Here is a 17652-nt window from a genome sequence, read left to right on the forward strand (position 1 = left end):
TTTCCTTCTGGATTATTCTCAGTTTTGGAGGAAAAAAGACAATAATTTATTTTACAGTTTGTAACGACATTGCACAATATTCTGCTTAGATGTACTTATAAACAAGTTGCCAAGATTAATAATTATTCTCTTTTTTGGGGGGCTGATACTCTTGAAATAAGAACATAAAAACTTCACTGAAGATTCAGAAAAACATCCATAAATACTTTGTTAAAAATTAGCATAAAATCTATTTCCCCAAAATAACAGACACTGACTGCAGTGTATTTTTATACTTTGGAAAGCATTTGTTACTCAGTGCACTATTAAAAAGTGTGGTTTGTGGTGTTTTAAGGGTTGACGATGAATTTGTTACCTGAAATAGCAAAACATGAGTAAGGTATGGTTAATTTAGTAGCTTCATAGGTGTCTTCACATGTGATGGCTTTCCTTAGTAAGGTACTGATTAAAAAATGTTAATGTATATTAATATCTGCCTTAAATCCTGGGTATAAAGTCACTGCTCAAGATCTATATACCAATACGTCACTCTGCCTTGGCATAGCTGTGGTTCATATGGGCCAGCATCTTTGTAGACAAGGAAACAGGACAAGGGTATTTAATGATTTCATTCTACTTCATATTTTTTACACTACCACTTTGTCAACTTAATGTGGCTACTATGACTGACAGAATTACTGTAGCTAAGGCCTGACTTGCACATACATAAGGTCAAATGCTGACTGGGCATTACGAAGTTAGGATGTCAACTTTAAAGAATGCAACAAAGGACACTGAATACATAACCTTGACCCACTTTAAACCAATACCCTGCTTTTGGGGGGATTTTGGTTGCAGCAACAAGAAAACAAGAATTTCATGATTATAAAAAATTAAAGTATGACTGGCATCTTTATGACACTGGCATAAGACTTCATCCAAGCAGAATCCTGCTAATACGCACTTACAAAGCTTCTTATGTTCTTATAAAGAAGCATAAAAATATAACCAAGCAAATGAGATAATTTACGCACAAGTAGTCTTTATAATGTTTTGATGTGCCAGAAGATCATAATTTTGCAAATTTTATATTTAGTAAGTTACAACTGGCACAACCTTCCCACCCAAACCTTCACCACTGTAGCTACCATAATAAAATGAATACGAATGCTGATAACGAGAAACAGCCACACATTGTATGTTTCTTCACATTTCATTTTCTTGACAAGTTTTGTGATTTTACACCCTATATTTTATATAGGGAAAAAAAACTTCTATTCTCCTACCATTCTAAAACACAACAACTTTTCCTCTTTTGGGCATCTTGATTTAAAGAGCATCTCTAAAAGGAACTCTAGGCCTTTGTTGTGGTTTAAGTCCAGTCAGTAACTCAGCACTACACAGCCGCTCACTCACTTTCGCTGCTTCCTCCCCCCCTGCTCCTGGAGGGACGGGGAGGAGAACTCAAAGAATGTGGCTCCCACGAGCTAAGATAAGAGCAGTCCAGTAACTAAGGTGTAACACAAACCACTACTGCTACCACCAATAATAATAATGATGACAGAAATAACAAGGGAGGAGAATACAACCGCTCACCACCTCTGATTGATACCCAGCCCAACTGAGCAGTGATCTAACCCTTCGGGGTAACTCCTCCAGTTTATATAGTGGGCATGACATGCTGTGGTATGGAATGCCTCCTTGGTGAGTTTGGGTTAGATGTCCTGTCTGTACTTTATCCTGGCTTATCCTCCTCCCTGGCAGAGCATGAGACTCGGAAAGTCCTTGGTCAGACTAAACGTTATTGAGCAGCAACTAAAAACATCAGTGCTATCAGTGCTGTTGCCAGGCTGAAAGTCAAAACCACAGCACTGCACCAGCTACTAAGAAGGAGAAAAATGACTGCTACTGCTGAACCCTGGACAACCTTGTTCTGGTATTAAAAAATGTTTCCAATTGTTAATAAAGTTGTCTCTGAGATAGCAGGGGGAAAGATAAAAAAAGATACCCAAAGAAATAAATTCATCAATCTACATAGCCATGTGGGGATACTGGCCATATTTGTCCAATGATTTCCCAAAATATGCTGATACAGAACAAATCTCTTCTAAAGCAGCACCCAAATAAAGTTTCCAAATAACCAGGTACAGAAGTATTTTTTTTTTAATTTGTCCCCAAATTCAGAAAAGGTCCAATCTTACAGAACTTAATTATTTCTTTTCTCCTCTTTCCATTAAAACATATATTTAACAGTTGAGAAACCAGCAGTTGCAAAACCTGCTTCTGTAGAGTCCCTGTCAGACAGGACCTTTCCTATTTTCAAGCAGGTAGGTGTATCACAAAATAGAAGAACATCATGTTCTGCCAGGAGAGGAACTCTCAGTTGCTGGAAACAAACAAAAATTCACCAGTAGCAAGGACAAGAAAGGGTATCACTTTTAACATGCGACATAGGGCTGAAGACTCTGCAATCCATTCAGTTCGTGTCGTCCAAGTATAGAGCAAAAGTGTTGGAACAACGAATATGTTAACTGCAAAAATAGTTTAAGTTACTGCAACATTTTAATAATAAAACCTTAATATTTCAAATCCCTTTTATTGTTGTATACTTACCTATAATGAAAAAGCTCAGCAAAAAGCAAAACCTGAATTATTGTATCACAAGTAACTAAAGCAACAATGTCGAATATATTCAGGGTTCAAAGACAACAGATTCAAAAGGCTGCACTTCCTCATGGGACTCAAGTACTGCAAACAGTTTGTACATGACACATATCGCATATTGCAAGAAGACAACAGGTAAATGAATAACATCAGTATCACCAAAATAATAAAAACACCATATTGTGTTTCACCAATGGTGACAAAGCCAAAAGATCTACAAGGACTGGAGAAAAATAACTCTAATGGAGCTCATTTCTTTGCTATGTCAGCACAGATAGCCAAAGGACGTAAGAAAAGCACGTGAAAGTCTTCAGTGCAAAGCTATGTCAGGATATTGTTATTTTTCTGGTTTTAGTCTTTTTTTTGTTTTTACCTAACCCAGAAGACATTATTTCCATTGTTTGCTACACATCTTAATGTTGTATAAAAGCAACGTTACAATTACCTCCAAACGTATTTAAATAAAAATGGATTATTAATCAATAAGAGGAACTAGAATCTTGAACAAAGTCGTGCTTTCTTATTGTTTAGATCAATTATCCACTACCAGTGAAAGGTACACCTAAAAAGAACTTACATGCTCATATTTTAGAATGCTTATAAACACACATTTACCTATAATGGATTATTTTTATTTAAATGTTAAGCTACTTACCTCTTGAAATAATGGTTTCTAAGCCAGTCCCATTAATGAAGGCACGTTTGATGGTCTGTGTTTTCACATCAATCCAGTATAAGCGTTCCTCAAGAGCATCAAAATCTATCACTGTCACATCATCAATGTCAGGAGCAGTGAAGGCTGTGATGAAGTTGAAGTACGGGTTTTCTATGTCAACCCCCCTTATTTCTGAATGCCTTGCATAGAGAAGAAATTTCTTCCTTTCTGTTAGAAAAAGGTAAACATCACTCCTCATTCTCTTCACAACTTCACTAACAGAAGTCTACGTTATTAATTTGAGAACACTTGACAATGCATAAATAAAGTTTATATGAATGATTTAACATTTCTGAAAAACCTAAAGTCTTGTGACACTTGAGAAATAAAGTATGTTACAGAGCCCAAAAATCACAGGAAAATACATTAATTCTGGATGCTGGGCATGTTACTACACCACTTAATCAATATGGTCTTGTGAATGCCTACACAAAAATGTTAAAAATTGTATTCTAAAAATTTTACTCCACTTATCCCAATGAAAAAAAAAAATACTCTTTAACTTGCACATCATAACAGATATTAATATATGGTATCTCACGGGAACAAAGTATCACTAGAACACAGAAGCTTTGCAAACAACAAAACTGAGGAGAAATTTTCTAACATATGTGTAAGCAGTGAAATGCACACAGGCTGGAATTTTTATTTTTTTTTTTATTTCCTAAACATTATTTATCAACACTGCAAAAAGTTATGTAGTACAAGGTTTTACAGATAATAGACCATTATTTGACAGTTCAAGGGCTTTTATAACTTAAAAACTGTTTATTGAAATTTTTCATAAAACTCCCCTGCAAGGCTGCATGCCTAATATTTACTCTTTATTTCATTTTTTTAATCCTTGAAAATGAAACTAGTACAACTTTAGAAGAATAGGCAGAGATCTAAGCTAGTAAGTACCTTATTGTTATTCAGCTTACCTGACTCATCATTGTCTGATGACCCACTTTAAAGTATAAATCTTTCTGTTTTACAGAGATAAGTTTTACTCACATATCATACACATAAACAAGAGGAAAAAATGGTTGCAGTAATAAATATCAAAGCTCCACACACCTCATATTAGAGTAAGTTACCAGTTCTCAAGTGGATGTCCCTCTAAAATATATAATTAAAATGCACTGTGTAGATTGTTTTTAAGAGTACATTTTTTAATTTGTCCAGTTCAAAAATCGCAAATCAATACAATTGTCAGGCTTTAGGAGGAAAACTTACCGTAACAAGTTTTTTTGTCGAAAGATAGTTTCATCAGATGTGGACAGGCACATGCAGCACTTCTGTTGTAATTGATCAGACACATGTGAGAACATGGACCTCTGCCCTCATTAGCAGCACACGGATTGGAAGCTAAAATTGAATAACAAAACACACAAAATATAAAAACACCTTTCTGAAACTAGGGTTTGTCAAACTAGCATATGCTACATGGGTGAGAAAGCAGTGAAAATTCTGTTTGACAATAAACCCAACCTTACTGATTAACTGAGCTTGTGCTCTATAATCACTTTTTCTAGGCTGATATTCAACTGTTGTCCAGACATTTTTTTAAATTTTCTTTCATTAGGATGGCCAAAAGTCTATCATCATAACTTCCTGAAGCCTCTAGATAAAATTTCCCAGCACGATATTAATTTTGAAGTATTTTTATAGCATTTAAATGTAAAGAACCGTACACACCTAACCAGGACACGTGGGGAAAAATGTTAATATGGAACAATTCTAATTTTTGCAAAAAAATATTCTCCTAAGTGTAGCTTTGTTCAAGTAGCTTCCTGTAGTTCACTGATTGAATGTTATGTGCTAAAACTGCTTTAAAGAGCAGCAAGCAAGCTGACGAGAGAAGACTTTTTAGTCTTACAAAACTTAGAAACCATTATCTTCTTTCATTATATACACAGCTCCAGAGCACTGCTGAAGAGACATTCCGGGCATAAACAGAAAGTAATGTTGATTTTTCCATTTAGTAAAAGAAAACTTAGAAAATTAGTGATGAAAAGGGAAGTGGGAATGACTGACTCATAATGAGAAACTTATAATTAACAAAATCAGTTAGTTTAGAATATATTCCTCCAACGCTGTGCTAGCCTGCAATATAAGTAATTAGATAACTAGAGAAATCCAATGTATGAATTTCTTTGCCAAATAAATTTAGCTCAAACTCAAGCACTAAAATATTAAGACAAAGTCAGGGTTTGCTTTATTGAACCATTTCTTTTTCATCAATGCATGCCTCCTTAAATTTATCCAACAACTCCTGAATCCTTTAACTACTTCCTGGTCTGACCAGTGCAACAGGAAAAATGAAACTTTCAAAACTTGGATAAGTAGGTTAATGAAATTATATCCAGCATCTTCCATCATTCTATCAAAAATTTACAGTCTTTTACAGAGTTTTTGTAAATTCATTCCATTTGTCCCTTTAAAACACCTGCAGCACAGGAGGCCATGCTACACTCTTGCAGCCTTTGTGGTCTCTCCTGTTATTCAAACATTTATTACAAAGAAGAATCCCATACCCTCTCTGTCAGCTCTTCTAAACCAAAAACAAACAAAACCCCCAAAACTTATTATTCTTATGTGATGCCTATATTTGATTTTGTCTTTCCCAAAATTTACAATAGAGAAATGTTTACTTAACATCATCACTTTTCTTGTATATGTAGTAACAATGTGAAAAAATCTGGGGCGATGTCTTTTAATATGTTCCCAACTATCCCTATGAACTACACATAAAAAAGGAACATAATTTAGGGTTTTGACAATATTGTGAAGGGGGTCATAGAACCATTTAGGTTGTAAGGGATCTCAGCTCATCTAGTGATTCAACCTCCTGCACTGTTCATCATTCTCAACACTGGTGTCAAGTGATTTAAATTTTAGTCATACATTTTGTGAAACTGCATTTCCTTCAATTTATTTACCAATACAAAACAGTAATTTCAGTGGAAACTCAAACTTTTTATATGCATTCAACCATCTGTGGCAAGGATCTACTTAGGGACTAAGAATAATAATCTCCTGTCTTCCTGTGCTAAGAGTGCATAATGTTCTTCTCTACAGAAGTTGCTATTTCAGTATAGCATTCAAATAGAAGTACATACAGAAAAAATGCTGGTCAATGATCATGTGAAAGAAAGAGTTGTGGTTAAAGCTTGCTAGAAGCATCATCAAGAGGAGACAGTAAAATCTGTCTACTTTGTGTCCACATCACGATTCTTTTCATATATCACAGAATACAAAACTAGTGGAAAAAAATGTTATCAATCAGATGTGTTTGTTTCCACACACATGCACAATTAGAGAAGTAAATTACTATAATCTAAAAATTACTTATACCAGCACGTATTCCATACGCATTCCATATTCAGACCACTTTCACTGAGTAACAGCTAAGCCCATCCTTTACTTTCTAATAAAAACTAATCCGCTTGAAAGAAAATAGGTATGTCATTACTTTGACTCTCACAAAAATGAGCTTTTTCCTTGTGCTAGATCTAACAGTTCCTTCTATTTCTAATGTGAATAACCACATAACCATTCCTTATTCACCTTCTCCATGCCATTTATGATTTCACAGACCACCATCATACAGAAGCCTGTTTATAAGCTGTATTTCAAGAAGCATCAGCTTACCTGTCCTCATACAAAAACCTTTCCCATACTCTTGATCAGCCTGTCAACCTTTCTCAGTATCTTTTATATGAACTGTATACAGCACTCAAGATATGGGAGCAATATGGATTTATACAGCACCACAGTTCACTATCTGTGATTCTCTACTCCTTTCCTAATAATTTCCAGTAATCTATGTTCCTTTTGCTCACGGGAACCCATAGAACTGGCATTTTTACCAACTGACCAGCCCTCTGCATTATTTGTTTTCCACTGCTGACTGCTTTTCAATTTATTTATCTTACAGTACCATGCACAGATATGCATATGCCACTCTTCGTCATCCTGTCCCTCTTGACTGCTCTCCGAAAGACTGTCTAAACAAAATGTTTATTTTTCTTGACCATTAACCCTTGAAAAACCTCTACAGACATTCTACCACCAGTTAAAAGAACAGATACTCTGAGAACCTCTTAGTATGCATTCACTGTGAACCAACTTATCCTCCGTGTTAACACTGAACCTGTCTCTTCTTGGCATCAGATTTTAGCTAGGCAATTTTTTAATCTTACACTGTAATGGTGCACAACATGATTAAATTCAGCCTACATCTTCAGATATATGCACTACAGCTATATCAATATAATACTTTTAAGTTGCTGACGATCTATTCCTACTCATATTTAAAATGAGTTACAGATCTTATCCTCTGCTCACTGTCAACACTTTTCCAGGGCAAAAGATCCTTCTGCTGTACTCAGTCAAAATCTTTATATGACCTGATTACATCTGATTATTTTAGCATCAGTCTCTGGCATTTGCAAGTTAGGTCTGATCAGAGAATGCATTAGTTCTACAATACATATTTATTTCCTATATTCACTATTTCTATTTCAGTTTTTAACCATTCAGTTGAAGAGTTAGTCAGTCTACCATCTAACAAAAAAATTACATATTCAGCATGAACCAAAATAAACAAGAACACTGTTAGGTCAAAGTGAGTACAATTCTTCATGATACTCTATTGTATATGGTATGATGACTTTATGGTAATTCTGATGCTCTTGATAATGAATCTCTCAGTTTCCCACCCATCTCCAGTGTACAGTTTGGGGTACTGCAAAAAGCAAACAGAAAAACGCAAGTAATTACGTAAATTACAAAATAAGACAGGACTGCCCAAAATAGCTGACCTAAAAAAATCATATTGGCATACTAGGCAGATAAGAAAGGCAGATGTAAAAGAACAAGTGCTGTAATGCTATGGTATTCCCATGGGGAAAGGCCAAAGGTGATGGTACTTTTAGGAGCAGGTATTATGCTTTATAGAAAGCTTTCAGAAAAACCAGAAATGCACCATTCAAGTAAGTAAAAAAAAAAAAAAAAAGGTCAGTAACAAAGGATTAAATTAAATCCAAGTGTGAAAAGCTATGCAAGAGTTAAATGACAGTGACTGAGAAATAAAACATCTAATAAATTTCAATACATGTATATGAATACACAAGGGAAAAAAAAAAGAAACCAAACAAAAAAAGTCCCCAAAACCAACCCCCAAACCAATCTCAAGTTACGCACATGTGAATGAGCACTGAAATAGCATCATATCTACAAGATCCTTTTCTGAAGCAACAGATTAATTTATATTTATGAAACTGCTGTCCAATACCCCTCTTATTACAAGAGGTAGAACACACTGAAAAGAATTATCAGCATTATGGTTAAAACAAGCAGCACTAGGTCCTCTCTCACACAGTGCAGCTACCCACCAAAGCCAGCTGCCCAAAAAGTTATAGACACCAACAGTTTGTGTAAATTCTAAAGTCAACCAGATAAGTACATGCAAGAAGAATCAGTCAAAGGCTTTAAAGCCTTTGAAGCACATAGATACCATTTTAGGTTTAAAAATCACTGAGCTTGAGGTTACTGGAAGCTGACAAGGAGGACATGGGAGGAACGTGGATGTTACCTTTCCAAGGTCCATAATTTTGTAGGTGCTAATTAGCCCTTGTCAAAGACAGAATGCTGAGTCAAGACAAAGGTATTAAAGAATGCTATTAAAATTTCTAAAACAAAAATGGAACTTTCACAAGCCACAAAGGAATCTAATTTAAAGTTCAGAAAAATTACATATATTTTGCATGATCCGTAATACATATACCAAACTTGCTGCTGGCTTTGAAATAAAAATAATATATACAAGTAAGCTGTGATAAAATCTGAAAGCAACAAATTTTTTACATACACTCCCCCTCCCCCCCCCCAAAAAAGCCAACACTTTGCTCATGCATCTTAAGCTAACTTTCTGTAAACAAGTTATTTTAAACAGCTGGCAATTCATGCCTCTAGAGAATATGGTAACAAAACAGTGCTATCACATTAGATGTTTTTCATGCTTTGATTACTTTTTTTTTCATGTTTTAAATTACTTCAATTTAATTAATTGGAGCTCTGTGGCACCAATATACTTTATATTCAGCAGTTATTGTACTACTTGTCCTGATTTTTAGACTATAAAAATCGATCTACAAGAAGAAAAATAATGCCATGGCCATGGTTGATTTTGTATGATCCTTCCAATTTACTCATCGCTGTCCCCAGTAGTACAACTCTTGGTACAACTCCTAGTGCCTAAAACAGAAGACCTTGTTCTTTGTAGCTGGTAATTTTTAAAAATACAACGTTAGCTGGGAAAATATTCTTCCTAGAAAACTTGTGTATGCTATGTTAACAGCATTCTAATACAGATCTTTGATTCTGTGAAGATGAGTAGATCTCAAACTCGTATTTCTGAGATGTGACACCATTCTGCATTAGGTCACAAAGCTTTCCACAATCCCCTGTGGTTTACTGGCAGAGGAACGTATCACCCTTGAAAATATCTCACTATAACTTCATTACCTTAAATTAGCATCTGTCATAGAATAAGTGAAATAACATTGCTTTAGGCTACAGCAATTTATTTAGTGCTGCTCTATTTTATTTCAATCAAACTAAGCTGAATATTATATTTTAAAAGTTAATAATCTTTCATGAACAAAGGTGACCTAGATATATACCTATGGAGCTGAGAGTACAAAATGTCCTTCCGTGCTATATTCATATTGACATTTTGCAATGTAAATCTACTGTTAATTTTATTTTGGAATTCTAAACTGAATGCTATCTTATTTCATTTATTGCAAAATTGCTACATATTTGGAAGAAACAGTCAGAGCTAATCACACAGTATCACCATTTTTCCCTAGCTCCAACAAAGCTAGGTACTGGGAATTTATAAATTGTTTCCATTGAAAGACAATAATTTAAAGCCCAAAAGGCCACCATAAATTGGAATCTGATGTTGTCTACATCATAAAATAAAAGCTGCAATTACACAACTTGATATTTGATCTTCTTGATCCTGGTAAATAACCAGCTGAAAACTCTTCTACAGATTATACCTTGCCTTGAGGCCAAGGTATCTGTAACTATGGAATACTGACTCATGTCTTCCAGGCTGTAGTCTCTCCCTGAAGACATTGCCTGGCCCCAGTCCAAACAGAAAATTGTTTGCTTTTTTGCTGACAGCAAAAAATGGCTAATGGGAACTCTACTGCAGCTGTGAAAACACCAAATACAGAACACAGCTCCTCAAATCCCAAAGCTGAAGAAGGGATTAATTATAAAAATAGCAAAAATCATTACTTGAAGGAGGTGTCCAGAGATGAGCATTTACTCCACCCATATTTTAAGATCCTGGGCCTACGCACTCTTTTATCCAGAAGTAAGACAGCTTTGTTAGGATGGTACCCTGGCCTAAAAAGTAGATTCTCCTAAGAGGAGAAGCAATAAAGCCCGAGAACTTGACATCCACTGAAAAACATCAACATTCTTCTTTGATATAAGTTCATTATTATTTTAAAATAAAACCATCACAAAAGGTAACCTGACAACCTCACATATTGCAAGATAGATTAGTTGTTCACTGAGAGTCCTTATCACAGTAGTTGGTGAGTCTAAGCATGATGACAGTGCGTTGTATTCATTGCTCTCTTTTTTCCTGATGCAAGCTATTAGAGAGCATTCTTCAAATGTGCAGGGAGAATTTTACTTGCTGGTACTCATTTACATTAGAGCTATATCCATTTTTGTATGTATAAATAATGCAGAACTTGGTTCTAAGACATTTACAAAGCCAAACAAAATAGTCAGGATTTAATGCTTTTAAATTAATATTGCTCAGAACTAACAAAACAGTCTGAATAGCTTACTGAAAGTACAAGCATTGAGTGACAAGAAAAACAAAGTATAATTTCTCAACATAAAAAAAAAAAACAACAAGTATACGTGATACAAATTTTAAAGTAGTTTCTATTACCATGATCTCTTATCCAGAGATCACAGAAAATTCTGTAAGGAACTGGTGGTCATCCTCCAGTATCATTTTTTCCTTTCCTATATTTACATACAAATTAAGTCACTGTCTTTTGTTATATATCAAAATAAGAACATTCAATTTTCTTTTCAACATCTGTATTTTGTAGGGCACATCAAGAGCTTTTACAGCTCAAAGCTATAGCTTTATAGCTAGATATGGCCCAGATGTGTCCTTGTCCTGGTTTCAGCTGGGATAATTTTCTTCCTAGTAGCTGGTACAGTGCACTGTACAAACTTCTGCCACGAGTTGTGGACATCTGACTCCATCTGGATCTTTGCAAAACTGCCCAGGCCATCAAAAATCACCTCCAGCATAGCTAATTACCTCAGGCACTGGATACCTTTCTCCATGGCCATCCCTTTGCCTGCGTGATATGTAACATAATCCCCTTCTATAGCACATAAAAGTTTTGATTAGGCAGGGCCAGCTTGACTGGATCTTCAAGCAGTTGACCCAGGTTTTCCCCAATAGGGCTGCTGTGGTTTAACCTGCTAGGCAGCTAAACACTCTTGGTGGTATATTATGTATAACCAATAGGAGGGCAACTCGCCTCATTCATTAATCATTGCATGTTCTGTTTTGGATGATCTATTTTCTTGTTTACAGATAACCTATGAGTTATTGATATAAAAATACAAAAAGCCTGCAGAGATTTAATTCTTCCCGCCTGTGGCTGATACAAGTAATTAAATATTTGCTACATGTGTATAGGAAAGCTATATTGAAGAATTGGACTATCTTGAGAAAGCTGCCATTTTAGCCATGGTTGAGATCAAAACTCTAAAGCATGTATTTCAAAGAATGGATTTTGAAATTGTCACTAATCTCATAGTAATGTCATCCTGTCCTATACTTGGTTTTGTAATTTTAAATTTATTTTAAACATCAGTGTAACTATAGTTGTATCAAAAAATGTCACTTCATTCAGTTCTTCATTTTACATGGGGATTCACTGCAAGAACTGATCTCCAAGTATCCTTCCAACAAAATCAGACGTTTAATCAGGACCATTTTCTTCTACTCAGAATCCTACCTTACGCTGTCATTACTACTTAAGTAACGACCTCATCCTCATTATTTTACATTGAATAAAATAAAAAATCTGACTCAGAAGCTCAAGGATGCCTAGTAAATGACTATGTACCAGTGCTTACCAACTATTTCCATTAACCTTTACGGTTCCCAAAGCCAGCCGTAGAGAGACTTCAAAGGGGTAAACGTTTAAGAAGTCAGAAAATGAGGAACTATAAAGCCCAATTAAAATTCTCTTTTTTTATGATTGTAGAAGTGGAGATAACTGTAAGGAAGAAGAATATTGCCAGTTGTCTGCATTATAATAAGTATCTTGGATTCATCTCTCCTCAACTGGACAGCAGCTGGGGAAAAAAGGAAGTATGATGGGATGCAGGAAGATGTGTTTGGACCAGTAATAGTGGGTGCTACCAACAGGTAGTTATCAGGATGAAATCACAGCAAAATTTGCCAAGTCCCTCTAGAATTCCTTTGGATTTAATTATTTCTTATGGTATTAGCAACATGCTTAAATACAGTCTATATATTGCCATAACAAGACAGAAAATATAGAGTGGAAAATAATCTTACATCAGTTAAATAAAATCTCTGTATTTGCAATCCTCATAATCCTTAGAGAAGTAACAAATAGTTATACTCTAGAAAAATACTAGATGTGCAACTAATTGGATACTCTGATTTCTTTCTTGGTCCTTATAAATCTGCACACATAGGACTACTTAAATCAATAACTTTCTTGACCAAATATTTACTATCTGAATGAGCGATTCACTACTCAGTGACAAAAGTCATTTAAGGCTTCAGCTGAAGTTATAAGAAAATCATTAGTCTTTTTAGTTATGGGTCAGACACTGTAAATCTGTCTCAAGGAGCTAAGTTTTATCAGGTTCCTGCATTTTTCATTAAGAATTAAATAGAATTTTTATTAAACCAGAAAGATAAAATCTAGTCAGTTTTTATTTTCAAGACTGATACGGTTTTATCTTAAATTATAGTACCTGAAGATGACTAAATACACAACCACTGTTGTATTATTTACCTAATGACAAGGTCTATTGGGTTTTTGTATTGCTGTACAACTTACCGTAGTTGTACAGCACTCTGGTACAAACAGATGTTACACTATAAAAGCTGGCAAAAATTGAAATTGAAATACATACACATTAAGAGGTAAGCTTTATACAGACGAAAATGTGAAATTAAGTTACAAAATAACACAAGAAATAATTACAGAATTTCCTATTACTCAATCAATGTATATATCGTGAACTTCCCTTCAGTTTTGACTGTCACCGACACCAAAAATAAGTTTTGATGTTTCTGGAATTTTTAAGCTCCAAACTCATGCCTCCAGCAGGCCAAGTTCATTCTGCCATAAAAGACATACTGTGCTAATTTGAAATTGAAAATCGTAAATGTTATTTAAGATAAAAGTTGTTAAGGGAATAGGATATGTTTTGTAAAAGTGTCAGTTTATGAACACCCAGTTGGGGCTATTTAGGTAGAGAAGTAGATTCTGCCACTGCAGTCAGCTAAGTTATGCATCTTAAGAGTGAACAAGAAGACTGAAAAGCAAATAGACAAGTGAATGAAAAAAAAACCCTCATATTATAGCACAAAATTAATATTTACAACTAGAAATTGTATTCGCAGTTTATTTCAGAGAAAAGTTCATCATCCTCTGCAGAGAAGCAAGAGAAAACATTGAATTTTTCCTTCTGTTAGACTAGTTACTAGTTTATTTTTTTGAAGTTAAAAAAATAAGTTGGACCTTTTAAACAAATGTGGTTCTGCACTAGCTTTGTAGCTGATCAAGAGACCAAATGGGCAATATTCATAGGCACTGATCCTGTAAAGCTTCTGGTTTGAATATTCTATTACCACCCAAGGAACACTAGTGCTGAATACAACACTTACTTAAGAATTGACAGTTCAAGACAAATTCATATATTGTATATTAAATTAATATACTAAATTCCCCCCCCCCCCAAATAATAATTAATTATTCTACAAGTAGTTAACCTTGTGGTTGACGACTTGGATGATATATCTGAAGATCAAACGGCTGAGCACTTGTCTTTTGTATTACAGTGACATTTTGGCCAGTCCATTTATTGGCTTTTGCAAGTGTATTGGTCCGCCAATCTGTCCAATAAACTTCACTCCCGTACAAAGAAACGGCAAAAGGGTGAGAAAGATATTCATGACCCCTTATAATCTCTATCATGCTGGTTCCATCATATAGTGCAGAATAAATGGCATCTGACCTGCAAGATAATCCCAGATTTAAGATTACATAAAAATAAAATGAAAATCAACACAACCATTACGATATTATGCAAAATGTATAAAAACCTTACTCTTACATACTGATAAGACCAAAGAATGATTAAAGTGCAATCATTAACTTCAGAAATGATTTCGTTCATCTTATTTAACTGGGAATATGAAATACTGGTTTGCTTGTATACTGTTTCTAAACTTAAATTTACCTCCATGTTGTGAAAATACAGCAGAAAGATCAGTTTCCATTCAAACGAATTTACAGAAAAAACAGCAAAATAGCTTGGGTCTTCCACGTGTGTCAGAGAGGACACATGTACAGATGCTCTCTAAGGCCAAGAGCCACGGATGATACCACAGCTGGCAGGGCAGAAACTTTGCTGTTAAGGGGCACATCCTACTGACCCTGGGGCAAGGTGAGCAGAGCAGGCCACAGGAGTGGCAGCCTGGTTCAACCAATAGTCCAAATCACCAGAAAAGTTTACGATGACAAGACAGGACTGGACCAAGAGGGCCCATTGCCACACAGTGCTGTGGCCAGGCAGGAGACTGGTGGTGTCACCTGGACAGGGTGTGAGGTCCAGGGAGGAGCTGAAATGGTCTCTTGAGACCACAGGCTGGATGTGCACTGGAAGGTGCCCGAGAAGCCTGGTCAGGGCCATAAAAGTCTGCTGGTAGAGACCATGAAGAAATTATGCATACTAGTAACACAGCTAAAGAAATGTACATACTCTATATTTGTGCACCAGACTCTCTACATACATACTGTATATTCCACTTCCATACATAGTAACTTACATTCCTACACTATAAGCATACACTTACAGTGTAGTTCAAATTTCTGTATGTAAAAATAACGATATATAAACAGGTAATAGGAATACTGTTATCAGTTTACCTGGCATCTGTCCACACTATTCTTTTTTCAAAGTGATCTACAGTAAGGCCATTAGGCCAGGCTCCGGTATCCATATCTTTGTATATGATCTTTCTTTCTGCTCCACTCATGGAAGCAGATTCAATGCGAGGAAAATTTGCATCCCAGTCTGTCCAAAACAGGATTCTGGTGAGAGCAAAATGAAAATGAAAAGAGATACAAGAAAATATTAAATCAAGAAGAATAAACTGAAATCATTATGTAAGACAAAGAAAAAAGTTCAGTCAAATGTTTCAAACAAAATGAATAAACAGATTAATCTGGGCAACTATATAAATCCCTTGAAGTAACAGGGTAACATGGAGGTAGCATTTCTTAGTGTTAGAACAATCGTTTAGTCTCAAAAAGTTTTTTAAAAACTTGAAGTTTAATAGTGTTCCCTTTCATGCCCATTCATACACATAACAGCTTTTCTTGTCTTCTATAATTAGAAATCCATCACAACAAAAAAAAAAAAAAAAAACAGAAAAAAAAAAGGCAGCGATCCACAGATGAGGAGGGGATAAAGGAAGAAAAGTATTTTGAGGTAGCAGGGATTAAACAAGTCCAAACTAGAGACTTCCACTTAGTCTTCAGAGTGTTGCAGTCAAGACCCCCAGATTTTGGTATGTAGCTAGCAGATTTCATACAGATTAATCTTGCTAAGAAAACCGAAAAGACATGTTGCACAGTAGCCTGCATTATGTACTATCTGCAACTTTTTTCCAATAAGGTACACTTTCACTAGTACAGCCAAAGAAGTTACTAAAGTGACAGAAGCAGTGTCACCAAAAGGTCCAAAATACACTATTTACTGTTCTTACCCTATTAAATTTTTAACTTTTTTTATTTTACTTTTTGAAGGAAAAGAATGCCTTTGATATGAAAACTTTTGATTAGTTGTAAAGAGTTAACTGCAGAGAGTCAGACTGGAACAAAACTTTTGACAAGTAACACTGGCCAGAATTAGTCCTTATCATATATTATATAAGGACTCTCCATTTACTGTCTATGAACAGTAGCATAATCTATATATAAGCAATAAGGATAAGGGTATAAAAAGGCCTGTTCTACCAAATTCCATTTCTCTCTCCCTGGGTGAGGGTCTCTTCTCCATGTGCATGCTGTGTGGACAGACAGCCATGTGCCAATGACTGGAGCCAGACAACAGGTCACAGCACAGGGTGGAAGTGACCTGTGATGACAGATCACACATTTGGATGCATGCAAACAGAGCAACTGACACTGCACATGTCAGCATGTGATCGCTGTCAAAGAGGAAAGCCAGGCTTAACTGGTGTGTTAAGTGTCTAAACTCAGTTACTGGAGGAATCCACATTACACGTGTATATTTCCCATTAACAGACCTTCACCCTTAACAGCCAGAGCAGTTAAGAGGATGGTATCATTGGTGCTGCTCGTTTGTGCTGAGAGTTTCCACCTGTGTAGACCTATGTGGCTACATGTATTTACATTTATGTTTATTTATACATGCATCTCTGTGTGCGTGGACTGAGAATACATGCTCAGCCTCACTGGAGGCTGGAATGAAGCTTCTGCAGCTGTGCCTCCATTAGGACTTCACAAATCTTTTATCCCAACACAACCATCCACTCTGAATCATCCGTTTGCTCACATTTATTTGTGAGAAGATTGAGGAGCTGTTCCCATCTGAGTTTGAAAATTTTGTTCTTCTCTCACTTCTAATAAAATGTAGCATGCAATTGCTTCTAGCTTTTCAAAAGGCAGATTAAGATTTCAGTTTCAGGAAGAGTGGTGATCTGATTTTTTTTTTTCCCTCCCAGCCATTTAATTTGAGCAACTTATCTGCCAAGTCTTCTGCCAACAAGATGCCTCTTTTTAAAGACCTCTATAGATAAGTAATGCACTCTGTAAACAAGTTTTCTAGCATCTGAATTGAGAGGCCAGCATACTTACTTGCTAAAGCATATAGCTCATAATTAAGAATTTAGGTCCAGAAGGGACCTCAGGTTCCAGAATCTGGGGCCTTTATCTACTTTTATTCTTATG

General features: G+C 35.6%; 1 protein-coding gene across 1 annotated transcript in view; it reads right to left on the reverse strand.

Annotated features, from left to right (window-relative positions):
• LRP1B (LDL receptor related protein 1B) overlaps positions 1-17652 on the reverse strand; it is a 739603-nt gene that overhangs the window by 205309 nt on the left and 516642 nt on the right. The window contains exons 25-28 of the mRNA XM_061354354.1: positions 15604-15768; positions 14445-14689; positions 4577-4708; positions 3299-3526 (exon numbers count right to left, since the gene is read on the reverse strand). Of these exons, the coding sequence (XP_061210338.1) occupies positions 3299-3526; positions 4577-4708; positions 14445-14689; positions 15604-15768 (770 nt within the window). The remainder of the gene's footprint in view (positions 1-3298; positions 3527-4576; positions 4709-14444; positions 14690-15603; positions 15769-17652) is intronic.

The sequence above is a fragment of the Neopsephotus bourkii genome, unplaced genomic scaffold (assembly GCF_033783945.1).
Source record: "Neopsephotus bourkii isolate Nb327-2 ecotype Australia unplaced genomic scaffold, CSIRO-AGI_Nbou_v1 NB_730, whole genome shotgun sequence".
NCBI classification, from domain to species: domain Eukaryota; kingdom Metazoa; phylum Chordata; class Aves; order Psittaciformes; family Psittacidae; genus Neopsephotus; species Neopsephotus bourkii.